Genomic DNA, 24,874 nt, shown 5'->3' on the forward strand with positions numbered 1-24,874 from the left:
GGATTCATAAGATTATTCTGTTGGGTATACGCCGTTGATTCAATTATAAACACAAAAAGTTTGTTTTTGCTTATTATCTTGCAAGTATCTCTGAAATAAAAACATGGTGCGAAATTCACTTTACTCTGCATTGATTTAATTTTACTTAGTTTGGAATAAATTAATTTATGATTTTGAATATGCAAGTTTAATCGTGAAAATTAAAAATACAGTTAGTTGGCCACCAGTCCAAACAAAAAGTCATCCATGGCTGCTGGTCCCAGCAGTATAGTGTTAAATGAAAATTTTACAGTCAAGATGAAACACACTAATGGAATCCCACAAGATCATCGTTGCTGAAAGGATTGCATTTCTCTATTACTATTTTTAATTGCTTCAAAAGATACTTGAATGATTAGATCTCGGAATAATTTATTGAAATTCTGATGCTAGTTTGTGTAGATGTTTTTAATGCCAGACACTTTTGAACAGGGGACATCATTGAAAATTCTAGGGCAGTCTTAATTAAACAAAGGGATATTTTTTGACAGGTCTTACCAGGAAATATTACCCCCCCTGTGCAAGTGGTTGTTGTACTAGCTGCACAATTCTCTGAATAAGATGAATTTATATTGAGCAAAGCTTCTTTTGATAGATTAATAGTTTTGTTTTAAATATGCTTTTTTTAGGCACCGAGCTGTCAATCTCTTTCTTCAAGGTTACGAAAAGTCTTGGATTGAAACAGAAGAGCATTACTTTGAAGATAAACTGATAGAAGATTTAGCAGTATGTTCTGGGTGCAGGGATAATGGGATTGTAGATTATATTTATTGATAATCATGTGTAATGAACAGACAGGAATTTAAGGGAAAAGAACAAAATATAAAACCAGGGTATTAGGATTGGCCCCGACCAGACCTTGCCTTAGGAGCACCCACAGAAGTTGCTTAGGTAAAGGAAATCTATTAGGGAGGGAGAGCTTGAGCCCTGCAGAAAAGGCCATGGTTCCTACTCCAAACCCGTCAGATCCTGGGAGCCATCGGCAAATAGGCTCTGTATTCTTGTCCACTGCTGAGCCTCCTCCCACTCTGTAGGGCCTGGGTGAAGGGCACCAGTCCTGAGGAGATGGCTCAGCCCCATCTTTCACACTGAGGGCCCAATGCAGTGCACACTGAAGTCAGGTATGAGTCGTAACATTTTGTGAAGGGTCCCCTCTATATACACAAAGGTAAGGGAGGAAAACTGAGCTGCTATTATTAAGAAATAAAATGTTTAATTTAATTTTAACTGTTTTGAGTTTATGCTGAGAGAGACTGTGAACTGTTTTGAAAGCAGACAAAGATTGAAACAGAAGAGGGAATACGATCAGTAAATTGCCAAACTGTAAATGAGATTTCTACTAGTAGTAGGCAGGAAAATTGTTTTTTGCCTAAGTTTTAAAAACTAGTTAGTTTTGTTGAAGTCAGTTTTCTGTAGATCCCTTTTTGTGCAATGCATTACATTGTCAGCGTAAAATAAAATGTTCCTGATTAGGTTAGAATTGCAATTCACTGGACAGTGGTTATAAAAACAAGAAAATATTTAACAATGTTCTTGCTTGTCTACAATAATTGTTTACAACAGGCTATTTAAAAATAATCAGTTCAGAATCTAGCTTTCAGCAACTTTATAACAACAAATTAAATTTCTCCACTTTTTGTAATATAGTCATAAGATAACATACAGTTGAAAAGCATATTTTAACAATGATTTTTGTAGATATTGTCTTTAATAGCTTTGAGCAATTCCGAAGATTTCTGAAGATTATCCAGAATTTGAGAAACAGAATATTGCAGAAGTATTGTTAAAAAGAGAAATGAATAGAATAATATAATAAGATATTAACCCCAAAAAAGCCTTAATTTATTACGTGATTAACTGTGATTTTGTGAGGATTAGACAGCCAGTCTATTCAGAGTCTAAACACATATAACCTCCTGTGCTCAAGTATCACAAATTTAACACTTTAATGTCAGGCATTTCTCTTTCCCTATTTTTTTTTATTGGTAGGATCTATTGTGGTTATGAGAAGCTGGAAAATGACATAAACTAAAGAAAAGGAGTACTTATGACACCTTCGAGACTAACAGATTTATTTGAGCATAAGCTTTTGTGAGCTACAGCTCTCTAATGCATCCAATGAAGTGAGTTGTAGCTCACAAAAGCGGATTTAAACTTGGAGAGTGGTCAGTTTGGATGAGCTATTACCTGCAGGAGAGTGAGTTTGTGTGTGTATGGGGGTGGAGGGGATGTGAGAAAACCTGGATTTGTGCTGGAAATGGCCCACCTTAATTATGCACATTGTAGGGAGAATGGTCACTTTGGATGAGCTATTACCAGCAGGATAGTGAGTTTGTGTGTGTGGTTTTTGGGAGGGGGGTGAGGGGGTGAGAGAACCTGGATTTGTGCAGGAAATGGCCCAACTTGATTATCATGCACATTGTGTAAAGAGTTGTCACTTTGGATGGGCTATCACCAGCAGGAGAGTGAATTTGTGTGGGGGGGTGGAGGGTGAGAAAACCTGGATTTGTGCTGGAAATGGCCCACCTGATGATCACTTTAGATAAGCTATTACCAGCAGGACAGTGGGGTGGGAGGAGGTATTTTTTCATATTCTCTGTGTATAAATAAAGTCTGCTGCAGTTTCCACGGCATGCATCCGATGAAGTGAGCTGTAGCTCACGAAAGCTCATGCTCAAATAAATTGGTTAGTCTCTAAGGTGCCACAAGTACTCCTTTTCTTTTTGCGAATACAGACTAACACGGCTGTTACTCTGAAACCTGTCAAATAAATTTGTTAGTCTCGAAGGTGCCACAAGTCCTCCTTTTCTTTTTGCGGATACAGACTAACATGGCTGGTATTCTGAAACCTGTCATAAACTAAAGAGTAGAAGATGTTAGAGTGATTAGAACATAATTAGACCCTTCTCCATGCATAACTGGTCCTTGCTTCCTCCACCTATGCATAATGTTGGGCCTTTTCTCCCTTGTGTGTATAGTGTTCCGTGACTTGACTGTCTATTTTGGCCTCATGCTGTTAGTTATATTCCCTAGACAGATGAGAGCACAGAAGAGTTTGAAAAAATCTTTTTATTACAGACATAACTCTTAATAAATTCACATACACAAAGAGGGTAATGCATTTAATAGCAGCTAGTGCCTCTTTAAAATGATTACAAATGGAAACCTCTAGAAAGAACACTTAAGGAATTGTTCCTGATCTTTGGAAGTAAACAATGGATAAATTATTGTAGTTGTTTTTCGCAATACACACAGCCTAACTGCAGACTGCTCAACTTCTGAACTACTGAACATGCTGTGCCCTGACATCCACTGTTCCTGCAAAATCTTTAAAACTCAAATCCACTTATGTGCAACTAACCTTGCATCCAGGAGAGAGCACAGAAGCACATCTTCTTGGGTGGGGGAGGGGGCTCCTGCTGCAACATTCATTCACTGACCAAGAGAAAGACTGGAAATAGACACCCCCTGGTGATATTTATTTCATGTACGAGTTTATTTCTATGATATCCACCCCCATGTATTTTCAAAAATTAAAAAAGCAGGGCAAAATGGCCTGGAGAATAGAAGGGGAAAGAAAAAATAACTGTAAGGGCTTGGAAAAAGAAAACACAAAATGTTCATAGATGAATTAACCAAAATATATAACAGAAAGTCTTTACACTCACCCTTGCTGTCAGAACTACTTTGTGACCCCAGAGACATTCCCCAAAATTGCAAGAAGTGACAGTTTTGTGGCAGCAGTGTGTGGGTGTGTATGCAGACATCTGGTACAGTAACTAACTTAAAATAACATGAAAGGCTCTCTCTTCACTATCTAGCCACCTTTCCTCCTCATCTCAGCATGATATGTGTGTATGTTCTGGGAAGATCAAAATAAACTCTGTGCCAGCAGATGGCTAGAAGGCTCACACCAGTATGCCTTTTGGGGAACACAAAGCAGATTGGCTCCTGCAGTGCCCTTTAATAGAGGGCAGCATGCATTCCATCCATGCCAGCTCCTTTCTGCTGGCTGGTGTAGGAGGAGGAAGGAACTGCTGAAGTTAGCACCGTAAATTACAATACAGTCTCCCAATCTTAGAAGCTCCTTGCAGGCTCAGGCACCCTGTTCACATGCAGAAGGCCAACCAAGGGTGTCAGACACTTGCTATAAAAACCAAAGTAATCTGGAAAATTTCTCATGAAAGGAAATCAGTATTTCTACTTTATTTCCTCCAATAATAGAAATGGAATTCACCTTTTCTTGCCCCTTATTCCCTGGCTTCTTAAAATTCCACGGATGGGCCAACATTTTGCTGTTCAAATTGTGATTATTCCAGTCTGACAGAGTTGCCACAACTGCTAAACCCAAAAGAAAAGCACAGCCCTACATTGAAAGGATGACACTAGCAATTTGGCCACAGCTGCATTTTCTCCTCTTGTGAATGTTTCAACATTGTCACATTTTAATGTATGAGGTAATGATATCAGCATCAGTACATTTCAGGGTGCCGCTCCCTTCACAAAGAGAAGGACAATGTTGGTTTCAGCCTGAAGTCTCTCACCAGGGTCACGCTGTAGCAAGGAAAAGTTTACTTTTATTGAAAAGTATCACAAAAATAAATTATGAGATTTTGAATTTATTTTTTAACATTTTGACTGTGGTGCCCTACTACAAATGGGGGTTTATCTGAAATTAAATCAGATGGCATACCATGCCCTCCTTTTTTTAATTTACTGTTACAAAAAACACTGTTCCTATATTTAATAAAAAGACACAGATCATATATGTACCTGTGTTTATATGGATACACTAGATATTATATGACTTCTGGCAATAAACTATGTTGAGGAACTATTACTGAGTGCAGTTATTTAACAGGAATGATACTGAATCAATTAATGTTAGTGTAACTCAACTTATATTATGTGGCACTTCAATATTTAGAAACACTATAATTTACAATGTTCCCAATTAATTTTTTCATAGATTCATACGTTTCAAGGCCAGAAAGGACCACTGTGAACATCTAGTCTGAAGTCCTATATAACACAGGCCATAGAACTTCCCTAAAATAATGCCTAGAGTATTTGTTTTGCCCACTTTTGTTAAGTTTGTACAGGTAGTGAATTTTAGATTTAAATAAATATAAATCAAAACTTTATTAATTAATACATTGAAAATTAAGAACCCTTGCATTCCAGAAACACCAGAAAATCCATTTGTTCTTGTTGCCATGCTACAGTATAATAATGCAATGAATTCCACTTAACACAGTCATTGGTAAATTTGATCCTACATTTAATTTGTAGTAGGCCTTTGAAATCCAATATCGTGGATTAAAAAATGAATATAACTTCCATTCTTTAGCTTGATCAGTTTTTATAACTTTAGGCAGGTATTTTGGATGATGAAATCATGGGTTATAGAAAGTTGTCATTTAATTAAAGAGAATAAAGTGCCACTATGATGATCAAATATGACTGCAGTTATAATTTGCATTATTCAGACATAATTATCTATTGTAAGCACTGATTTGTATTGTTAAACGTTTGTGCACACTCCTGGTCCTGGATAATAACAATGGTGACTTATTTCACTGAAAATGGGCTAATTTAAAGGCATTATGAGACAGGCACTGCCATATTTGACGAGGTAGGAACCAAACCCACATCCAGTAAGTACTTGGTACAGTTGAATGGGGGGCGAGTTGTGAATGAGCCATTTGTAGCTCACTGATAATTGGCCCAGTTCAATACTGATCCAATCACTCACACAATTTAGAGCAGTATTTGGTCTGCTCTAAACTACACCTGCTAGCTATTGCCCAAATGACTGGTAAACTAGCTGGGGATAACAGGAATGCAGCAGCACCCTAGCCACAACCTCAATACCAGAAGGGCTAGAAGTGGATAGCCTAGAAGCCATCTCTGTGCCATACGAGAATGGAATCCACAGCTAGCCGTCAAAGCTGGCTTTCCAGCTCCTCTGCGAAGAGACTGGAGCAGATCAGATAATCTCACCCATGATCTTTTAATATTTCAATTTACTCATCTGTAAAACGAATAATGAGGATGACAAAGAAGCAGTGAGGATACGTTTATGAATGCGCATAAGTACTTTGAGTTTCTTGGAGTGAAAATTGACAATTGTTGTTTGTGAATTTAATATGGTGTCCTTTTTCAGGCTTAGCTGCCTTTTCCTGACAGGGTGATTTCCTTAGTCCTTATAATGGAAAGTCACCTGGTATTTTGCCTGAGTAAGATCTTCAGGAACAAATTCACAAAGCAGTTTAGATCTTACATCTCTCTTCCTTTTAGAAAAATAGAATTATCTGTGGGAATTTACAAAGTGTACTCTCTTTTTAAAAGCAATTTGGTGAAGTGAAGACTTATACTGCGTGTTCATCTTTTTAATAAAGTTATAGAAAATATAGCTACTAGTAACTCACTATATTATTATATGAGAAAAATCTCTCTGAGTGAAATTCACCTTTGTGTGTAGGACCAGCACCTATTTTGAGGTCTTAAGTGGTCTCAAGTGATCCTTAAGCTCTTGCTGAAATTCTGCATAGGTGAATTTCAGCTTTAATTTGTAAGTATGGGAAAGTCCCCATTTTCTTTGAAAAGTCAAAAGTGAACAACTGATTCCTTGTGAGTAACTATGAAATACTTTCTAATTACATTTAAATTGCTTATGTATCCTGTGTGTTCTTTGTGACTAAAGACATTTTAAAACTGGATCAGTGTTTGTTTTAAAAATAAGAATGGTTACTATTCCTTATTCCCCAACTGAATTCATGCTTCACAGTCAGAAAGAGAGGATTATACATTTATCGAAGGAATAAGGATTTGAAACCATTAGGAAAGAGATAATAAGACAGAAAATATCATAATCATATGATATCATAATGCCATTATATAAATCTACACCTTAAATATGTGTGCAGTTCTGATTGCCCCATCTCAGAATACAATATTAGAATTTGAAAAGGTACAGAGAAGGACAATAAAAACATTTAAGGATATGAAACTGCTTCCGTGTGAGGAGAAAGTAAACAGATTGGGACTATTCAGCTTGAAAAGAGACACAACTAAGGGTGGATATGATAGAGGTCTATAAATTCGTGAATGGTGTGGAGAAAGTGAATAAGGAAGTGTTATTTACTACTTCACATAACACAAGAACCAGGATAACCCAATGAAATTAATAAGCAGCAGGTTTAAAACAAGCAAAAAGAAGTACTTCTTCACACATTGTACAGTCAACCTGTGGAACTCATTTCTGGGGATGTTGTAAAAGCCAAAAGTATAATGGGGTTCAAAAAAGATTTACATAAGTTCTTATAAATCTCAGGAGTAGATTAATTATCAGCAGATACCCTCAATAATAAAGACCAAAGGAAGGGAAATGTGAAAGTGTTCATATATAATCAAAGTTGTTTAAAATAGAATTTGCTCTATTCTGCCCCAATGTGCTACTCACTTCTCTTTGACTTCAATGGGAGTTGCACGGGTATATCTCAGAGTAAAATAGGGTTCCAGTGTATTTTCCTTGAGGATTTCTTTCCTGAAGTTTAAAGCAGGGATTCCCAAACTTTTTCATAATGTGTGCCACTTAACAGAGAGACAATCTTTTGAACACTAATCTCCTTGCAATCATCATATGGCCAACCCCCTCCTATTGTGATCAAATAACATGCCTGTGGCAACAATTGTTGACTTGGAATATTAATCTCAGCTATGCATTGGGCATATTTTTATCTGTAATTTAATGTATTTGAGCAGGTGGAAACAAGGAGGATCCAGCACTATGTGCTTAGGCAGTTCTCCTTGAACCACCACCAAGTGTTCTCTGGAACACTGATGGTCAACATATTACAGTTTTGGGGACCCCTGGTTTGCAGACTGAAACTATCTGAAGTACTATGCTGGCAAATTGAAAGTTGGCTTTCTACTAATTCATGGAGGGCCATAAAACCAGGTTAAATATTATGCTTTGAAGATACTTTCAAATCCAAACCTTCAGGGGCTGCTCTGGTAACTGCCACTTTATTAATAATTGTTAAAAGAAAAGTCAGCCCTAGAGGAGTGTAAACCTAAAAGAAAAAATTACCAACCAGACAAAGATGCCCTTTTCTAAGCATGTAAAAACTTGGGCCAATGTAGAGCTTTAAAGCGAGGAGAAGAAAAATCTACATTAACAGTAAGAATGTGGACTAGTCAAAGAATCCACCATTGCCAACTTGAAGAGTGTTATTGGTAGACATGAAATCACCCATCTTAAAATGATGGGGAGGCCTGCAAGTTTGGGTTACAGCCCCTCCCCCACTGCACAATGCATCAGGCTCTTTAGGGAGCAAGAAGCAGCATGGTTGGCAGGTCACAATAATCACCATAAAGTAGTAGGAACAAGGAAAAATTCTTCACTCTGCTGAGGCAGGCGGTTACAGTAAGGTAGAGCAGATAGTTAGTGCCTTGTCAGCCTTAGGGTGGTAGCCCATACTGTGTTCAGGCTACCCCCCAACTTAATCCTGAAAACAGCAGTGGCAGGGTTTGGGGTGGTATCCAGGAAAGGGGGGGGGGTAGCTTTTATGAGGAATGGGGTGATCCAGGGCTGTGGACTTTCATGGTTTGAGTGTGTTCAGGATCCTAGCCTACCCGTTCCCAAAGGTACTCCATGGAGCTGGACTTTTAAATCCTCGCTATCTAGGACAGGTTCAGTTCATGTATTCAAAGAGCCCAAATGATATGTATTATTATAGTATATCTAATACGACTTTCACAGTCTGACAGATTTCACAACAAATAACTTAGAATGCACATATTTTTTTCTATTCCAATTTTCTTTCTCCACAGAAACCTGGAGCGGAGCCACCAGAGGAGGATGAAGGCATTAAAAGAGTTGATCCGCTGCATCAGCTTATTCTGCTTTTCAGTCGAACAGCCTTAACTGAAAAATGGTAATGTTGGTGTTAGGGGCTGTGAAATTTTTGCAAAATTTCTAGCTGCTTCCATTTTTTAAATTGCATCTCTTTGCCATGCAATATGTCACATATTCAAAGTGCTAAGCAAGCACTGACAGATTTGCATGTGACCGCACATGTGAGACCTGATTCTTTATTATATTGCCAGAGAGGCCTTACCATAACTGAGAAGCGGGTACATAGAATTTTCTGCAAACAAACAGATATGCCTACAAATGTCAATGTCACATTTATGGTTGTTGTTGAAAATCTGTCCCATGGTGTCTTCAGTAATGTCTGTATTCCACATTGAAAGGGATACCCACAGCTTGAAAATTATGTTATCTGAAAATGCTGGATTTACAATATAGCTAGAAGTAACTCCTCACAATCCTACAACTAAAGAAGTTAGAAAAAAATTGTGTTTTCAGTTTGTTCAGCTCTATTTGTGTAGTCAATTTCACTGTTCAGCCTGTATTAGTTTATTAGTTCATTCTTTTCCTGAAAAGACCCTTATAATTAACAAGAGAGTAGAAATACCCTTATAAAAAATTAAAGGAGGTTAAAAACAAAAATCAGGACACCCTATTTAAAAGGTGTGCTCTTGGAAACTAGAATTATTTAAAAATGTTCAATTTTCTGGTCCTCTTCTGAATATTTGAGGTTTTCAATTGTTTATGGAGATGCTGTATTACATTGATGGTTACAGTGTTTCTTCCCTTCTATTCCCTAGCAAACTGGAGGAAGATTACTTGTATATGGCATATGCTGACATTATGGCAAAGGTAACTTTTTCCCCATCTTTTGCATTTACCTTTTAATAAGAGAATGTAAGGGAGATTGAAAGAGTTTTGGTGTATATCAAGCTGTGGCCATGTTTTTTTTTTAAAGCAAACTTTATTTGTGAATGTTTTGTTTTTACATGGTCTCAGAGCTGTCATGATGAAGAGGATGATGATGGTGAAGAAGAAGTGAAGAGTTTTGAAGTAAGTTTGAAGTCCTCTTTTTTGTTTCTTGTTTCATATTATACATTATTCCATAGCTTCTAACTGACATTTATGTTTCTTGCTTCATGGCTTCCTGCAACTTATTATGTAAATGAACTGCATGTCACAAGATGGATTAACAAATATGAGTAATCAGATTCATAGTAGTAAAACAGAAAGAGAAAAGATAGTGTTACATAATTATATACATACAAGCACACACACACATTTTATATATATATATATATATATATATATATATATATATATATATATATATATATATATATATATATAAAATTGATGAGTGAACCTTAAAAGAGTCCATTTGGACAAACATGTAACAGTTCAATTGCTATCCTGAACCACAAATCATTCTGAAACTCTGATGAGAACTGTCTGACAAGATTTTCAATGGTGACTGAGTTTGGATGGGTAAGAAATATTGAAAGAATAGTGTTTATTGCAATAATATCATATATATAGAAGCAGTAATTAGTACATTATTTGCATCTCTGTTTATAGAGCAATGACTGTTAAGAAAAGGTCAATATTTATCCACAGGTAGCATGTTATTTCCGATGTTTAGAATAGGAAATAACTGCACTAACTCAGACACTACTCTACGTTTACTGTAGATTAATGTTGACTTTGTAATCGTGATTACTATATGAGGGGGCACATGGTCTTGTGACTAAAGCACAGAAATGAGAGACAGGAGATCTGCATATGTGTTTGATCAATCACTTATCTGCAAAATATTTCTGGATATTTTTTCTTACTGCTATTTCACTTCTTGTCCTCACCCTTCCTTAAGGTCACAGGATCACAACGCAGCAAGGTAAAAAAAAAAAAAAAAGTGTGTGTATTTGTCTGGGTCTAATTTTGTGACTTTTAGCTTTTAGATCCAACATCTTGGATAAGTTCATGTAAAAGGTCTAAAATATTTCTAACTATTTTCAGCTTTCGCATAACTTATCTTCACAGCACCCTTCATTTTGAACAAAAATGTATTCATCTTAAAACTTCAAGGATTGATTAATATGAAACTTTTTGACCCCATTAAATACAAAAAACATTTTTCCCTTCTAGGGAAAATGGAATGACCTTTGACTTATTTTTTATTTTTTTCATATTATCTTAATATTCTTGCCAATGGTACTTTTAAAAAAATGATTGCTGGCATTATTCCAAGAAATGTCAGTTTCCTTCTTTTCCAGTTATCACTCTTTAATTTCTATAGTTGAAACTGTTCTTCTTCAGATCGGAAGGGAATACTGTCATACTTTTGCTTTCTTTTAACAAGCCAACTTTGTGTGGCATCATATTAATCCAGGATTCCTCCAACAAAGTCGTCGTTCCAATGGTCACAGCCTAATATCAAGTGTGTTACCTTTTCTGCAATTTAAATTCTTTGGAGTGAATTGACACTTTTTCCGAATTCTCCACTAATTGAAAGATCTAAATATAGAATTGTAGATTAAGTGACTGTTGGTCATTTAATCTAAAATATTTGTAACATGTTCAATGAAAATGGTTGGTGGTTGTTATCTTTCATTATGGGGCACCAGGTAGAAACTCTATAGTTAGGGTTTCAATCTAAAATGAGCTTAAAACGGGGCATTTATTTCTGTTTTTCTCAAAAAGTGTGTAGCCAGGTGGTGTGCAACTTCACATAGAGTTAGTTTTTATGCTCATTGAATTTCCTACATAGGCTTTGTATGATTTCTCTTCATACATTTTTAACAGAAGACTTTGTATTTCAGCTCCAGCTGAAGTTTTTGCTTGGCAGTCTTACTTTTCATTGTTGACTGAAATCTGTTTAAAAAAACTTTGTCTATCTACAAAAAACTTGCTAGATTGGTGTGTCCAGGGTAGATCTAGAGTAAGAGGTAATTTGATTGTTGGATTTAGGGCCATTTTTAATTGCTGTTTTCCTGATAACTTCAAGTTTATGCACGGTGCATACAAATCTGATGATTGATTGGGACTAGGAATGCACATGACTGATGGTTGGGCTCCTGGCAGCAGGCACAGGACTCCAGCCACATGATGGGACTGAGAGCACATACAACCTGCTCCATCGGGAGTTATGTTTTTCTGTCAGATTTTATCTTACAAAAGAGGGAGTTTTTTGTGCAGCTGCTAATACATGAAAGTTTATTCATAGGTGCTGACAGATAAAATATACTCCATGATCAGCTGCATTTCTTCCTCCCACAAGTCTGCACGCTTTTGTCTAATCACCACTAAATAAAGCATTAAAAAAGCCTAGGAAACTAATACACAAAAAACATTGTGTGGAAGCAGGTGCAGTTGATACACCTACAGCATGCATGACACAAACCCACAAAAGCAAGGAAACAATAAATTCTAAAATACCCACACTCCTTTCCTGCAGGACAAGAGGAAATGTTAAGGCTTAGAAATACAGTTGTCTGATTAGGATCCCAATATTGAATGTCGTCCACTGATTCCATGTTCTGTGGGTCTGGAAAAATAGTGACAGTACAATGTGGTTGATGTTCAACTCTCTGCAATTCCTTCTCAATCAGAACCTCAGAAGGGTCATTCTTTGACAGAGCTTTAAGTCAAGGGACATGGTCAGCCCATGTCCTGTGCAGTTTACTCTTGCTTTTTGGCATGAATAATCTATATTGGGGCCTCTGTATGAGCAGCACACAGGTCAGAATATAAACCCGCTCTAATGATGTTCAGGCCTTAGTAAGTGTCTGTCTGCACCCCAGTGCAATATTGGCATGCAGACTTCTTGCATTTGCTCCCTTGGAATTTATTTTTCATTAGTAAGATTTCGTTAATAGAATGTGAGTGATTTTTGGCCAACAGAGTAAGATGCAGAAAACTTGCCTGTTAAGGGCTGTAAAAAGGTGGGGAACTAATAGCCAAATTCTGCCTTCCCATGTTGCATGATGAACTTCCATCTACTTCAATGTGAGCCCAGTATGTATATCTGGAGGAGAATTTGTTTCACTTGTTGATTATCTTGATAGCTGAAGGAGACATTATCCTGAGACTTTTGTATGGCATTTTAAGAAGAGGTTCTCTCTCAAATTTATTTTATGTAACTAAGGTTCGTCCCATTGAAATGATCCACACATTGAATTTGATTTCTTGCCAGAGGCTTTGTATATAGAAATTAAGGTACTTAGACACCCCCAGTTGTCACTTCTATTATCTAGTCAATTTTATTTTTCTAAAATCTCTCATTTTGGTTCAGTGATTTATTCATCAGTTTTACACACATTCTAGGTACAGCCCTATTACAAATAAAGTCTGCACACACTTTATAGAGTCAAACTCGCCAAATCCCAGGGACTTGACTTTATCAACAAAGAAACTAATATCAACATAACACAAATTCCAGCTCAAGGTTCCCCTCTATGTTTAGGTGTTTCAAGGTTTTTTTCTGATGGACCTCTTTATACCAAATTCTAGAGTGAAATGGATCTGTGCAAACAACCAATATTTCCTTGAAGAAAATATAGTGTGGCAAATTTGTAATTTGTTGCAAGAGATTTGAATTTCTGAGCAAAGTTGTGTTCACTGACAGAAATGGTGAAATGTCACCCTACAAATCCTATATAAATCTAGAGCCAAAAATCTGCTACTAAATATTCACATCTTCTCTTACGGTCAAAGGGAGAATGCAGAATTTGCCATTCTGAGTCTGCATGAAATGTTTTTGAAGAGACAAATGGATACATTTGTTGCATAGCTTTATGCACAGCTTAATCCTTAAGTTGTTCTGAACGAAGGACCCCATACTGGCACTTAGAAAAAAACTCCTGAAGCCAATGGATATTTTGCCTGTATAACAAATGCAAGATCAAGCTGACAAAAAAGACCAAAAGTTTTACTCTGTCATAGCCCAATCCCCCGACCCTAGCAACATGCTGGTGGGGGTGGTGCGGGGGCGAAGGAGTACTAGAGGAGGAGATCCTTTTGTCATAGGCTAGACAGCATTAGTGGAGCTACTCCAAAGCTGATACTGAGGCCTGTTGTTGTTGCTGTTTGTCTGCTGCATGTTGTCTGGAGCAACAGATAGTGAATATGCAAAATTCACCAATCCTGACCACCTCATGTCACTGAGTGAGGGGACATGGAGTGATCCCCTGTGAAGCTGGGCTGCATGGGGCATTGGTGGTTCAAACCTTCTATATGGGCTCTCAAATCCTATACTGCAGCACTTAGGAACCAAACTGGTTCTGGCTAAGCCCTCAGTGGTCAAAGAGAAGAGGACAATTTTGCCCCTCCATGATGGTGCAAACAAACATGCCACGATAATCAAGTGATGAGTTTGGTAACTTCCTTATTTGTCCCCTAATTATTTTTAACAGAGTAGTTACGTAATTATCTTACTGAGCATATCCCAACTTGCTGAGCGTCTCCCAGCCTGGAAGGAGAGTTTGAGATATTAACCATTTCAAATTACCGCGGACTCAGATGTGCTAAATAGGTTCCCAACTTGGATTGTAAAAATCTTTTAATTTCACTGGACTGTTTTAATAATACAGATGCAAAAAACATAATTTGCAACTATTTCAAAGATGTCACTCTCCCCTTCCACCCCATGATGTAAACAAAGAGATTAATTGAAATAATGTATAACTCTATAGGTTATTTAAAGGAATTTATCTTTTCAGTATTTTAGGAAAAAAATATTGGAACACAGAAGACATAGCTTTGCAAGCTTGCTAGCCAAGTGTGTTTCTTTTCAGAGCATGCTTGTAATCTTGTACATTCCTATCTATTTGAATAGGAATGAGTGTTTTGAGTGATCTCATTTGACCAACACTGCAAGTATAACACTGCTACAACATTGCAAACCAGTATATGGATGCAGGAAACATGAAACAAAACAATATCAATGTAAGTCTATGGGGATGAGGTTGCAATGGCATGGCAATGCTAATGTCAAAATGAAAGCAATAAAGATGTTGAGGCAAGTCTACGTGGAGACAATTCAGTCCCATTTTGCTGTAATAAGTGTGCAGTGGCAGTCTTAACTCTGAATTTCTTTGTTCCTGTAGATTTTTACCTCTGCTTTAATGCTCACTGAATTCAGAGTAGTATTTTGTTTAATATTATGTTGTCTTTGTTAAATTACAAGTATCTACACACACACACTATATATATATATATGTGTGTGTGTGTGTGTGTGTATATATATATATATAATATAGATGTAACATCGTGCAATAAAAATGTTTTCCGTTTAACTGTTCAAAATCCAGAAATGCAAACAATTAGATTGATTATGCAACCCTAATTCCGCCCTCAGGTGCATTCCTATACAACCTATAAATACATGGTCACATACTATTTCTCAAAATCTAACTATATAATATCATATAAAAATTTTCTATCAATGCATTTATTGTGGGATAGGATCAACAGAGCCAATGACACTAGTAACACACTAAGTACTGCTGGTTGATGCTTGTCAACACACATCTTAAAAACATATAACTTTTTAACACACAATAATTGGCACTGTAGTATCTTTCCTTTCTCTACTATATACAAAGAAGTATTATCTTTCTTCTGCTATTTTAGGTGCAAAATTTAAAAATTCAGGAGTAGAAAGTTCAACCCAATTTTCTTCCTTTTTCAAAATATCCTATGACCGAATCTTATTTTTCATTTTCTCCCTTCTCATCTCCTTGCAACTACCACAGATTAAGACCCAGGAAATCAAGCACGTAGGCATTCTCAGCACGCCTGGTAAAAGTAGCCATAAATGGCTTGACTAGCCACGTTTTCACTGTATCATTAATATTTGTTGAGTATCAGCATGTGTGGCAAAAAATAGAAAGGAAGACCTGGTTGTGCTCCAAGAAGCTTATAAGAATGGTCTTAGTAACCTTAAAGAGTTTTCTCCACTTTACACATATAACTCTATCTTTCCTTGCCATATACATACGGTCCTGATAACTGAATTGTTCACAAATCATATGTGTACAGTACCCAATCCCCTACCACATTTATACTGTATACAGTGCACCAGATCAAACTAAAAATCCCAAAGGAACATCTTCAAAGTTTGAGGCAGTCACCGACCCACAAATAATGCATGTACCAATATTTTGAAACTTGCATGTTTAGTGACATTCCCCACACCCCGCAGTTCTATCAAGATTTTGACATCATGGAGCGGTTGCCAATAATTTGTCTTTCTGGGGAGAAAAGATGGAAAGAATTTAAACAGAAGAAACAAAGTATAAAAAAGAGAGCTTTGCAAGTAGAGGAGAAAATCATTTTTTATAATTGCAGAGAATTTTTTTATTATGAATTTTGCTTTCAAGATGAATCTACTGTACTTTAATGATACATGTACCTGCCTGTAGGTGCTAATTAGATAGTTTCTGAATTTGCTTTTACCTCCCTCATTCTCATTCTTTGTCATCTGTGCTTTGAAAAATTCCTTTTGTGTTATGTTATTTTGTATAATGCTAGCAGGACTCCAGTGTAGAAAAGATGTTTCAACTCAGCTGGGTATTATCCCAGTAATGCACTTTTAACCAGAAGAAAAGCTAAATCTGGTGGAACCAGACTTCCAGCAGCAAGAGATTGCAATACTTAAATTATTTTTGTCAAGCAGAATGGGAAAAGTTTATTTTATCTCACACATGCGTGCACACACACACTTCTGAAGCCTACATTTTAAGCTTTGAGTAGTCACTGTGTTACAGTCCATTTACTTTCCCTATGTATATTTCAACATGTGTAATTTAGGATTAAAAACAGACTTACTCCAGAGAACATAATGTAGAATGAAGCAAATTTAAAGGTTTAACATAAAGACTTTTTTAAGACCCCATGCATAGCAACCCCTGACATAAATGAACATTTTGCTTGTGTAAGAACTGCAATGGGGTTTATTCTCTGCGTTAGCTTGTCTACACCATACAAGATGGGGGAGACCTTTACTGCTGTAGGACAGAGGAGATCTTGGAAAGCAGATAACTGAGGATAAATTAAAGGAGATATGATCATTGCAGAATGAGCTTAAAGTAACTGTTTCTTTTCCTTTTTATCTTCTCTCAGGTTATTCTGTTTTAATCTTCATTTATGTATTTCAGTTATTTCAGACTTTCAGAACATGTTCATAACTTTTTATATAAGTATTATAGATTTATTGGTACTTAGCTCCTGCTACTATAACAAAATCCCTAGTTGGCTATCTCTAGGACTTGAAGCTAGGCCTCTGGATCTAATAGCACAAGTGTCAACTGCTTGAGCTAACGGGCCAGATCCATGACCTCAAAGGCAGTAGTACTCCATGAGTAGTAGACTCAAACCATCCTATGCGAGATAGCTACTAGAAAGAGACAAAGAGCCATGCTGTGTTAGTATATAATATTCCAGAGCTCCACTCTTGTCAGTTCCTGCTCACGCGTAATATCACCTGGCTCCCTACAGTACCTTCCTGCTTGAATATTTCAAGTTAAAATTTTACCACACCCATGTTAGCCAAATATGAAAGTTTGGTCCAAATTAATCCCAGGTATGACCCCAGCTCTTTGATTGAAAGACCTATGAGGCTTTATAGATTTACTTACAAAAAAAACTGCATCAAATCCAATTTGCTCTTCAGTCCCTTGATAACAACTACAAAGAATTAGGCTTAAGCAGTCATAGAATCATAGAATATCAGGGTTGGAAGGGACCTCAGGGCCAAGCTCCCATTTTTGTCCCAGATCCCTAAACAGCCCCCTAAAGGATTGAACTTACAACCTTGGGTTTAGCAGGCCAATGTTCAAACCACTGAGCTATCCCTCCCCCCATAGAACTACTAAAAAATAAATTACACTTTATGCAGAGAGAGAAGCGTAAGTATATCTTCCTGTCAGGTTCACTCAACTACACTATCATTTAAAATGAATGTCTTATGCCTCCTGAAGAAAGTAAAATTGTAAAGCCCTTAGAAACCCACAAGTTGCTGTAAACAACATAACATCTATCACAGTCTTTCCTCTCAGATAATAGGTAAGTAACCAGAGAAATTATGGAATTTTTCAAGACCATTTGTCAGTATGCAGTGCTGGTGGCTTGAAAGAAGACTACTGAAAATGGGAAAGTTAATAAACCATGAACTAGGAATTTCAGTCACATCTGTGGTCCTTGGAAAAGAGACTGAGACCAAAATGAAATGAAAATAGAATCCAGACCTCTTACCTTGGGTCTGCTGATTGCACAGATTCCGGAGGCGCTTATCCTACAATGACCAATACCACTACTAAGAGGGAAAGTCAAATAAAAGTAACATTCTTGGTAATAGTCTCCCATTCTAATAATTCTGGTCAATCTCCTTTTCAGCAGGGACCTAGAACTCATACTCTAAAACCAGCCTGTCCCAAAGCATTTGCAGGTAGCCGCTTTTCTTACAGACTAATTGCATGTGCCACATCCTAATTTTGAAATCTTTGACAACAGTGGCCTTTAAACAAGACTCCTTTCTTCTAGCATCCAACTCAGTGAATAAAAATATAGTTCCTCCATTAGGAATCCAAAATCACTAGCTACGTCACAAAAGAGCAAACTCCTCTTGATATTGTTTGAAGTGTAGACCTACGTGAAGAAAACTGCTTGCACTAAGCAATAGAACACTTGGATTATCTTAGTCTTCTGAATATCTATAGTCCACAGTACAAGAAAGAAACAAGCCAAGCACGCAATACAAAGAAATGAGCAAGTAACATCATAAATCTTGGTCATATGCTTACCCACAAAAAATATTTATAGGCATGTAAACTTTAGACAATACAAATGGTCTTCCTGTAGTGGAGAGTTGGTGGTTAACATTAAAAATGTCAACATTTCTCAGCAATTACAAACCTGTAATATTTTGATGTACTGTAATTATTACATATTCTAAGATATATTATACTTTTATCTATCAGATACCACTGTAGCATAACCATAAGTAAATTAATTTTTAGTTGTGATACAAATACTGGGCAGATTTAGCATCTGCCTTTGCCATGTGGTTGCTTTTTACCTATTAAAATTTTGAGAATAAAACAGAAAAAATGTCTAAGTTTTGAACAGACTCTACTTCTGATGAAGATAATGACGAAGAAGACTCCTAGCTCATGCACAGCTTTGCTGGGGAAAGCCTTCAGGGTGAAAATCCACATATGTACTGTCAAGGTTCCTCCCCCACTCTGAACTCTAGGGTACAGATGTGGGGACCTGCATGAAAAACCTCCTAAGCTTATCTTTACCAGCTTAGGTCAAAACTTCCCCAAGGTACAAAATATTACACCCGTTATCCTTGGACTGGCCGCTACCACCACCAAACTAATACTGGTTACTGGGGAAGAGCTGTTTGGACACGTCCTTCCCCCCCAAAATACTTCCCAAAACCTTGCACTCCACTTCCTGGACAAGGTTTGGTAAAAAGCCTCACCAATTTGCCTAGGTGACTACAGACCCAGACCCTTGGATCTTAAGAACAATGAACAATCCTCCCAACACTTGCACCCCCCCTTTCCTGGGAAATGTTGGATAAAAAGCCTCACCAATTTGCATAGGTGACCACAGACCCAAACCCTTGGATCTGAGAACAATGAAAAAGCATTCAGTTTTTTACAAGAAGACTTTTAATAAAAAATAGAAGTAAATAGAAATAAAGAAATCCCCCCTGTAAAATCAGGATGGTAGATATCTTACAGGGTAATTAGATTCAAAAACATAGAGAACCCCTCTAGGCAAAACCTTAAGTTACAAAACAGATACACAGACAGAAATAGTTATTCTATTCAGCACAATTCTTTTCTCAGCCATTTAAAGAAATCATAATCTAACACATACCTAGCTAGATTACTTACTAAAAGTTCTAAGACTCCATTCCTGGTCTATCCCCAGCCAAGAGCAGCATACAGACAGACCCAGACCCTTTGTTTCTCTCCCTCCTCCCAGCTTTTGAAAGTATCTTGTCTCCTCATTGGTCATTTTGGTCAGGTGCCAGCGAGGTTACCTTTAGCTTCTTAACCCTTTACAGGTGAAAGGAGCTTTCCCCTGGCCAGGAGGGATTTCAAAGGGGTTTACCCTTCCCTTTATATTTATGACATGTACACTTCTCAGTGTTCATATTCATTTATATGATATAAATTAAGATCACACAAGAAATAACTGATTTTTTTTAGTGTCAGAGTTTTAAAAATATCCTCTCTGTGAAATGTTTAATTTTTTTATTATCCCAAACTTTTCTTTTAGCATGATTTTTTGTGTGTGGTTGTGATGGTGTGATGAATGAGGTCAAATTAATTCACTAAGCTAACACCTTCTCAAGATTCCTTCAGATCAGCTTGAGTGAACACAATTAAATACAACTGCCAGCCTTATAGCTGCCTCAGTAGTAGCAACTGTATCTAGGAATGTGGACACCTCAGAGAAGTGATAATACTTGAACAGGACACCTAGTGGTCTGGCATATTTTTGTACTCCTGGCAGGTTGCCTTCTCTCCTGAGCCCATGTACACACTTGCTCCTTCATTTTTTAGAGAAAGGTGCACCAGAAAATATAGCCAGACTGAGAGGGGAAATGTGAGTTTTAGAAGCTCTTATCCAAGGACTGGTCGTCTTCATATCTTGTTTTTGCTGAACCACTCTGCCATTGGCAACTATCTATATGTCTGAGTTTCCCAGAGCGGGATACAAAAACCCATGAAGTTCCTTTCTCTCCAACCTGGTTTTAAACCCTTTTGACCAGGCATCTTCTCGCCTCTCTTTTGTTGTGCAACTGCAGGCGTCATACTTACCCATTCTCTTGGTCTGTAGATGATGGAGGTAGAGCTCCATGTTACTGTGCTTTCCTCATCCGGCTACCAACGAAAGGTCCTTTCATAATAAACCTAGGACTGAAGACAAAAGTAAATAAGTGACTCTTGCAATGGAAGAGAGAGAAAAGATTGTTGGGTCTAAAAATAAACAAAGGAAAATGTAAAGAAAAATCAAATGTTAATCGATTTTCCATGACCTCTGAAGCAGATGAAAATATTTTGTTGCAGCTGTATTGAAACTGTGTTGTAATGATTATTTGGTTTTGTATAATGATTATTTGGTTGTGTGTACGTGTATGGTTTTGTTCTGTTTTTTAATTCACAGGAAGAGGTTTAAACATGAAGGCAAACCTTTCAGACGTTAGCATGGCTGCACATGAAGCAAAGCTGCCATATTTCTTTTTCTTTTCTGTGCCTCCATTTCGACTTATTACATAATTTAAGGGAAAAGTTTAACCACAGGAGCTCTAACTGTAGTATGAAAAAAAAAACTTGATGAATTTTGTTTCCGCAGCACGATATTATCAAAGATTTAAGAAACAAATTTGCCAGCCCCAGCGAGAACTCTCTGGTAACAGCATAAATGTCTGTGTTGGTTTGCTTTTGATTTTAAAGTTTCTTTTTTCATTCATTTGAACCCATTTTATTTTTTACCTCTTTTTAGTTTTTATTTTTCATGGTCTGTATCTAGCAAGCCTTCATTTTTTAAACCTCTTCCATCTTCCAGTGTCTATTTTCTGTACTTTGGATGGAAAGTTTATGGCAGCAAAGCTGTCACTCTGGCTACTTCTGCTGCAGCTGTTCCTGCTCTTAGGTCATATGTGTTTTGGCCGTTGTGTTTTTGGGCATGATACTAATTGATGGTGTCATGCCCCATTGACTACGCTTTTCTACCACGCCATCCGATGGACTCGTAGTCATAGGGCTCTATGCAACTTCCATTTTGCAACTTACACTGCTTAGTCATTTTCAATTCTCCAGCAACCTTCAGTTATCCTTGTGAAAGCTCATACCCACCTGGAATTAGCTGTGCCTCTATGTTTTCTCTTTATGTTTTCAGTAGTTTAAATAATGAAGAGCAAACTTCAGCCATTGCTCAAGCAGCACCATGCAGTATTGTTTGTTGCCACCACAGAATGCAAAATATAAAGGCACAATGTATTCTGTCTTATATCCTTTTGGGATATGTTGTGGGTTAGGGAAATCTATCTCGTATTATAAGTCAGCATCTTACTTGAAATATACAACTCTGCCTATTATTCTTTCTTGAACAAATTTTCCCAGATGAATGAAGCTCCTGATGAAGCTATTCTATCATTCAGGGACAACTTGCACATCAAGAGCCATGTGCTGAGCAGTATCAAGTTATGGTCATGCTGTAGAAGATTATTAAGAGAGTATAAAGTGTTGCACAAAACATAGCACAGAAGTGCAAGTTTGATACATGCAGTACATATATACTGTGAATATGGGCTTTGAACTAACCAAATGATTTACAATTGAGAGAACTCCTTCCCGATAAACAAAGGACTAAAAGGATAAAAAGAAAAACACAGAGGGAAATATTGAACATGTTAAATATTTGTTCAGTAGCATTGTGTGTGCGTTGAATAGGTCTATGATGTTGCATTAGAGCCCATATACTAAGAGATAACAAAATATCTTTGGCGAGCTGATGGTCATTGAAGTCCTCAACTTAAATGATTGGAATTTCTGTTCAGGAAAAAGAAATGGAAAAACAGAAGCTTCTGTACCAGCAAGCAAGACTGCATGATCGGGGTGCTGCAGAGATGGTGCTTCAAACAATCAGCGCCAGCAAAGGTAAAGACCTACCGCTTATGTACATATACAATCTTTGGGATTATTTTTTGAAGATTTGTTGGCTCTAGAACTTGCTCCTTGTAATTATTGGTGGCTACACCTTAAATTAGGTTCATTTTCAAATAAATACCCCAAATTTAGGTGATGATTAGAAGTTGATTCTGCAAAAGTTTGCTGAAAAACAATCACAAGAAATTTTCTTGTGGTATTTTTGTATTCCTGGCCCTGGCTGGAGCCCAGATGATGTAGAAATGAGTGAAAGATGGTGGGGAGGTCATTGATGTGCACTGGGAATGTGTAATGACAAAGTGAGGCTCCAGAATTACTGGGATTTATATGTCTGTGCACTTAGCACAGGCTCTGATTTTTTTCTGAACAAGTTCACCCATGCCAATTTATAATCAGTTCATCCCCTGCCTCGTCGATATCCTTTCACTGTATATTGCTAAGAAGTATAACTTTTTAGGCTTCTGTTCATCGGGCCTACGGGTGCAGTTTGGGAGGGAGTAGGGGGGTGTTGCCCAGCCCTAAAACAGCAAGCCTCAGGCAGGTGCGGAATTTGCCCTTCCATGCATGGCCCTATTGGCTGACTGGAGCTGTCTCACCAAATATAGAAGTCAAACTACACCTATGATTAGGCCCCTTCTTTCACCAATCATTTCTCCTTGTCATCTACCTTTCTGTGCTGTGTCTACTGCACTATTACTTAAACAACTCTCTCCTTCATAAGCAAAACTAACCAACTTTCCTCTAGCTACTATATTTAAATTCTTCACCGCACAGTTAGTCCTTGAGGAAGTGTCAAAGTTTTGTCTATGTGGGCATACAGTAAGAAGGCATTGTTAAACTGAAAAGGCAGTTTTAAATTATGCATCCAACCTCAGAACCAGCTGCTCAAGGCTGTCATGACTGAAGAGTAATTTATATTCTTTGATGACAATTCTTCATGTCTTTCATCTTTTTCTTTCCTTTTTAATACAGTCTTTATCTATGTATTCTTAGAGAGTATGAGATGCACCTATGCGCTACATCTATGCAGCTGTGCCACTATTGCATGTCTGGTGAAGATGCGTTATGCTAATGGGAGAGAGCTCTCCCGTTGGCATAATTACTCTACCTCAGCAAGAGGAGGAGAGCATCTCTCGCGACATAGTGCTGTCTACACCGGCACTTAGGTTGGTGTAACTTGCGTTGCTCAGGGAGGTGGCTTTTTCACACCCCTGAGCGACAAAAGTTATATCGACAAGCAGTACTGTAGATCTGGCCTAAATCACACAGTAGATATGGTGAAGGAAAAATGTGTGTGTCTGTTTTACAAGAGAGATTATTTAAATGATCCTCTCCTGTAAACTTCCATGTAAATCACTCCATGCTGTGCACATCCTAAGGCAGGGTAAGTTAGAATAGGTTGGTTGGTTGGTTGGTGTTTTAAATATGAACTTAAAATAATGGTTTAATATTTTCAAGGTGAGATGGGGCCCATGGTTGCAGCCACCTTAAAGCTTGGGATTGCCATCTTAAATGGAGGAAATTCTACAGTTCAACAGGTAAACTGTTTGAGGGTAAACCATTCCATTCTATCCAATCTATTCCATGTAGGTTCTTAATAGACATTTGTCACTGTAGTATCTGAATGCCTTCCAGTAGCACATTACGTGATGTGACTAACATTGGTCATGTGTTATGTGTTCTGCCTTCCTCTCCCGAGGGGAGAACTATGCAGTGGAGTTTCTTGTTTTGGTGGGTTTTTTTTTTATTGTTTTTTAAATATACGTGTTGCTGTGTGTTTATGTGAAAGCAGAAAAGGTCAAAGAAATGGAGATAACATTTGGAATGGAAGACAGTTAGGTTTGTGATGGTCCTTAGCTCCTGGGGAGTTAACACCAAAGTCTCAGACTGGCTCCCTTAGGCAGTTTTATCCCACTCGCAGATGAGCTTTACCTTTATTATATGTAACCCTTCTGCCCGTCAGAGTTGGCAGCAACAAGGGCCGGGTTCAATATCTAGGGGATCCATTCCAATAACACAATGCAAACCGGCTCGAGCCCCCACCCAGTGACCTGGGACAAATATATACCACCCCCGCTGGGTGCCTCCAAGAGGCAATACTTCCCCTCTCGCAAGCACATAGTCTGAGTGTAGCAAAAAGTCTTTTAATAACAGAGAGAAACAATGTGGCCTTATGTTGGGGAAACACCACCAACAGGATTCGTAACACAACCCATGAGCAAAAAACCCACCCCAAGCAAATTGGGGCATGCCCTTTCCCTTTGGT

At 37.6% G+C, this 24,874-nt stretch overlaps 1 protein-coding gene across 17 annotated transcripts in view; it reads left to right on the plus strand.

The window, feature by feature from the left end:
- RYR2 (ryanodine receptor 2) overlaps nt 1-24,874 on the plus strand; it is a 709,125-nt gene that overhangs the window by 585,512 nt on the left and 98,739 nt on the right. For 8 of the 17 annotated variants that reach the window (XM_073338185.1, XM_073338183.1, XM_073338188.1 and 5 more), the window contains 8 exons: nt 669-765; nt 8,878-8,981; nt 9,718-9,769; nt 9,917-9,970; nt 10,788-10,811; nt 21,293-21,349; nt 22,500-22,599; nt 24,067-24,146. In XM_073338185.1, the coding sequence (XP_073194286.1) occupies nt 669-765; nt 8,878-8,981; nt 9,718-9,769; nt 9,917-9,970; nt 10,788-10,811; nt 21,293-21,349; nt 22,500-22,599; nt 24,067-24,146 (568 nt within the window). The remainder of the gene's footprint in view (nt 1-668; nt 766-8,877; nt 8,982-9,717; nt 9,770-9,916; nt 9,971-10,787; nt 10,812-21,292; nt 21,350-22,499; nt 22,600-24,066; nt 24,147-24,874) is intronic. The other 9 variants (XM_073338194.1, XM_073338191.1, XM_073338196.1 and 6 more) reach the window with 3 other exon arrangements.

Source organism: Lepidochelys kempii, chromosome 3, assembly GCF_965140265.1.
Source record: "Lepidochelys kempii isolate rLepKem1 chromosome 3, rLepKem1.hap2, whole genome shotgun sequence".
Taxonomy (NCBI): Eukaryota; Metazoa; Chordata; order Testudines; family Cheloniidae; genus Lepidochelys; species Lepidochelys kempii.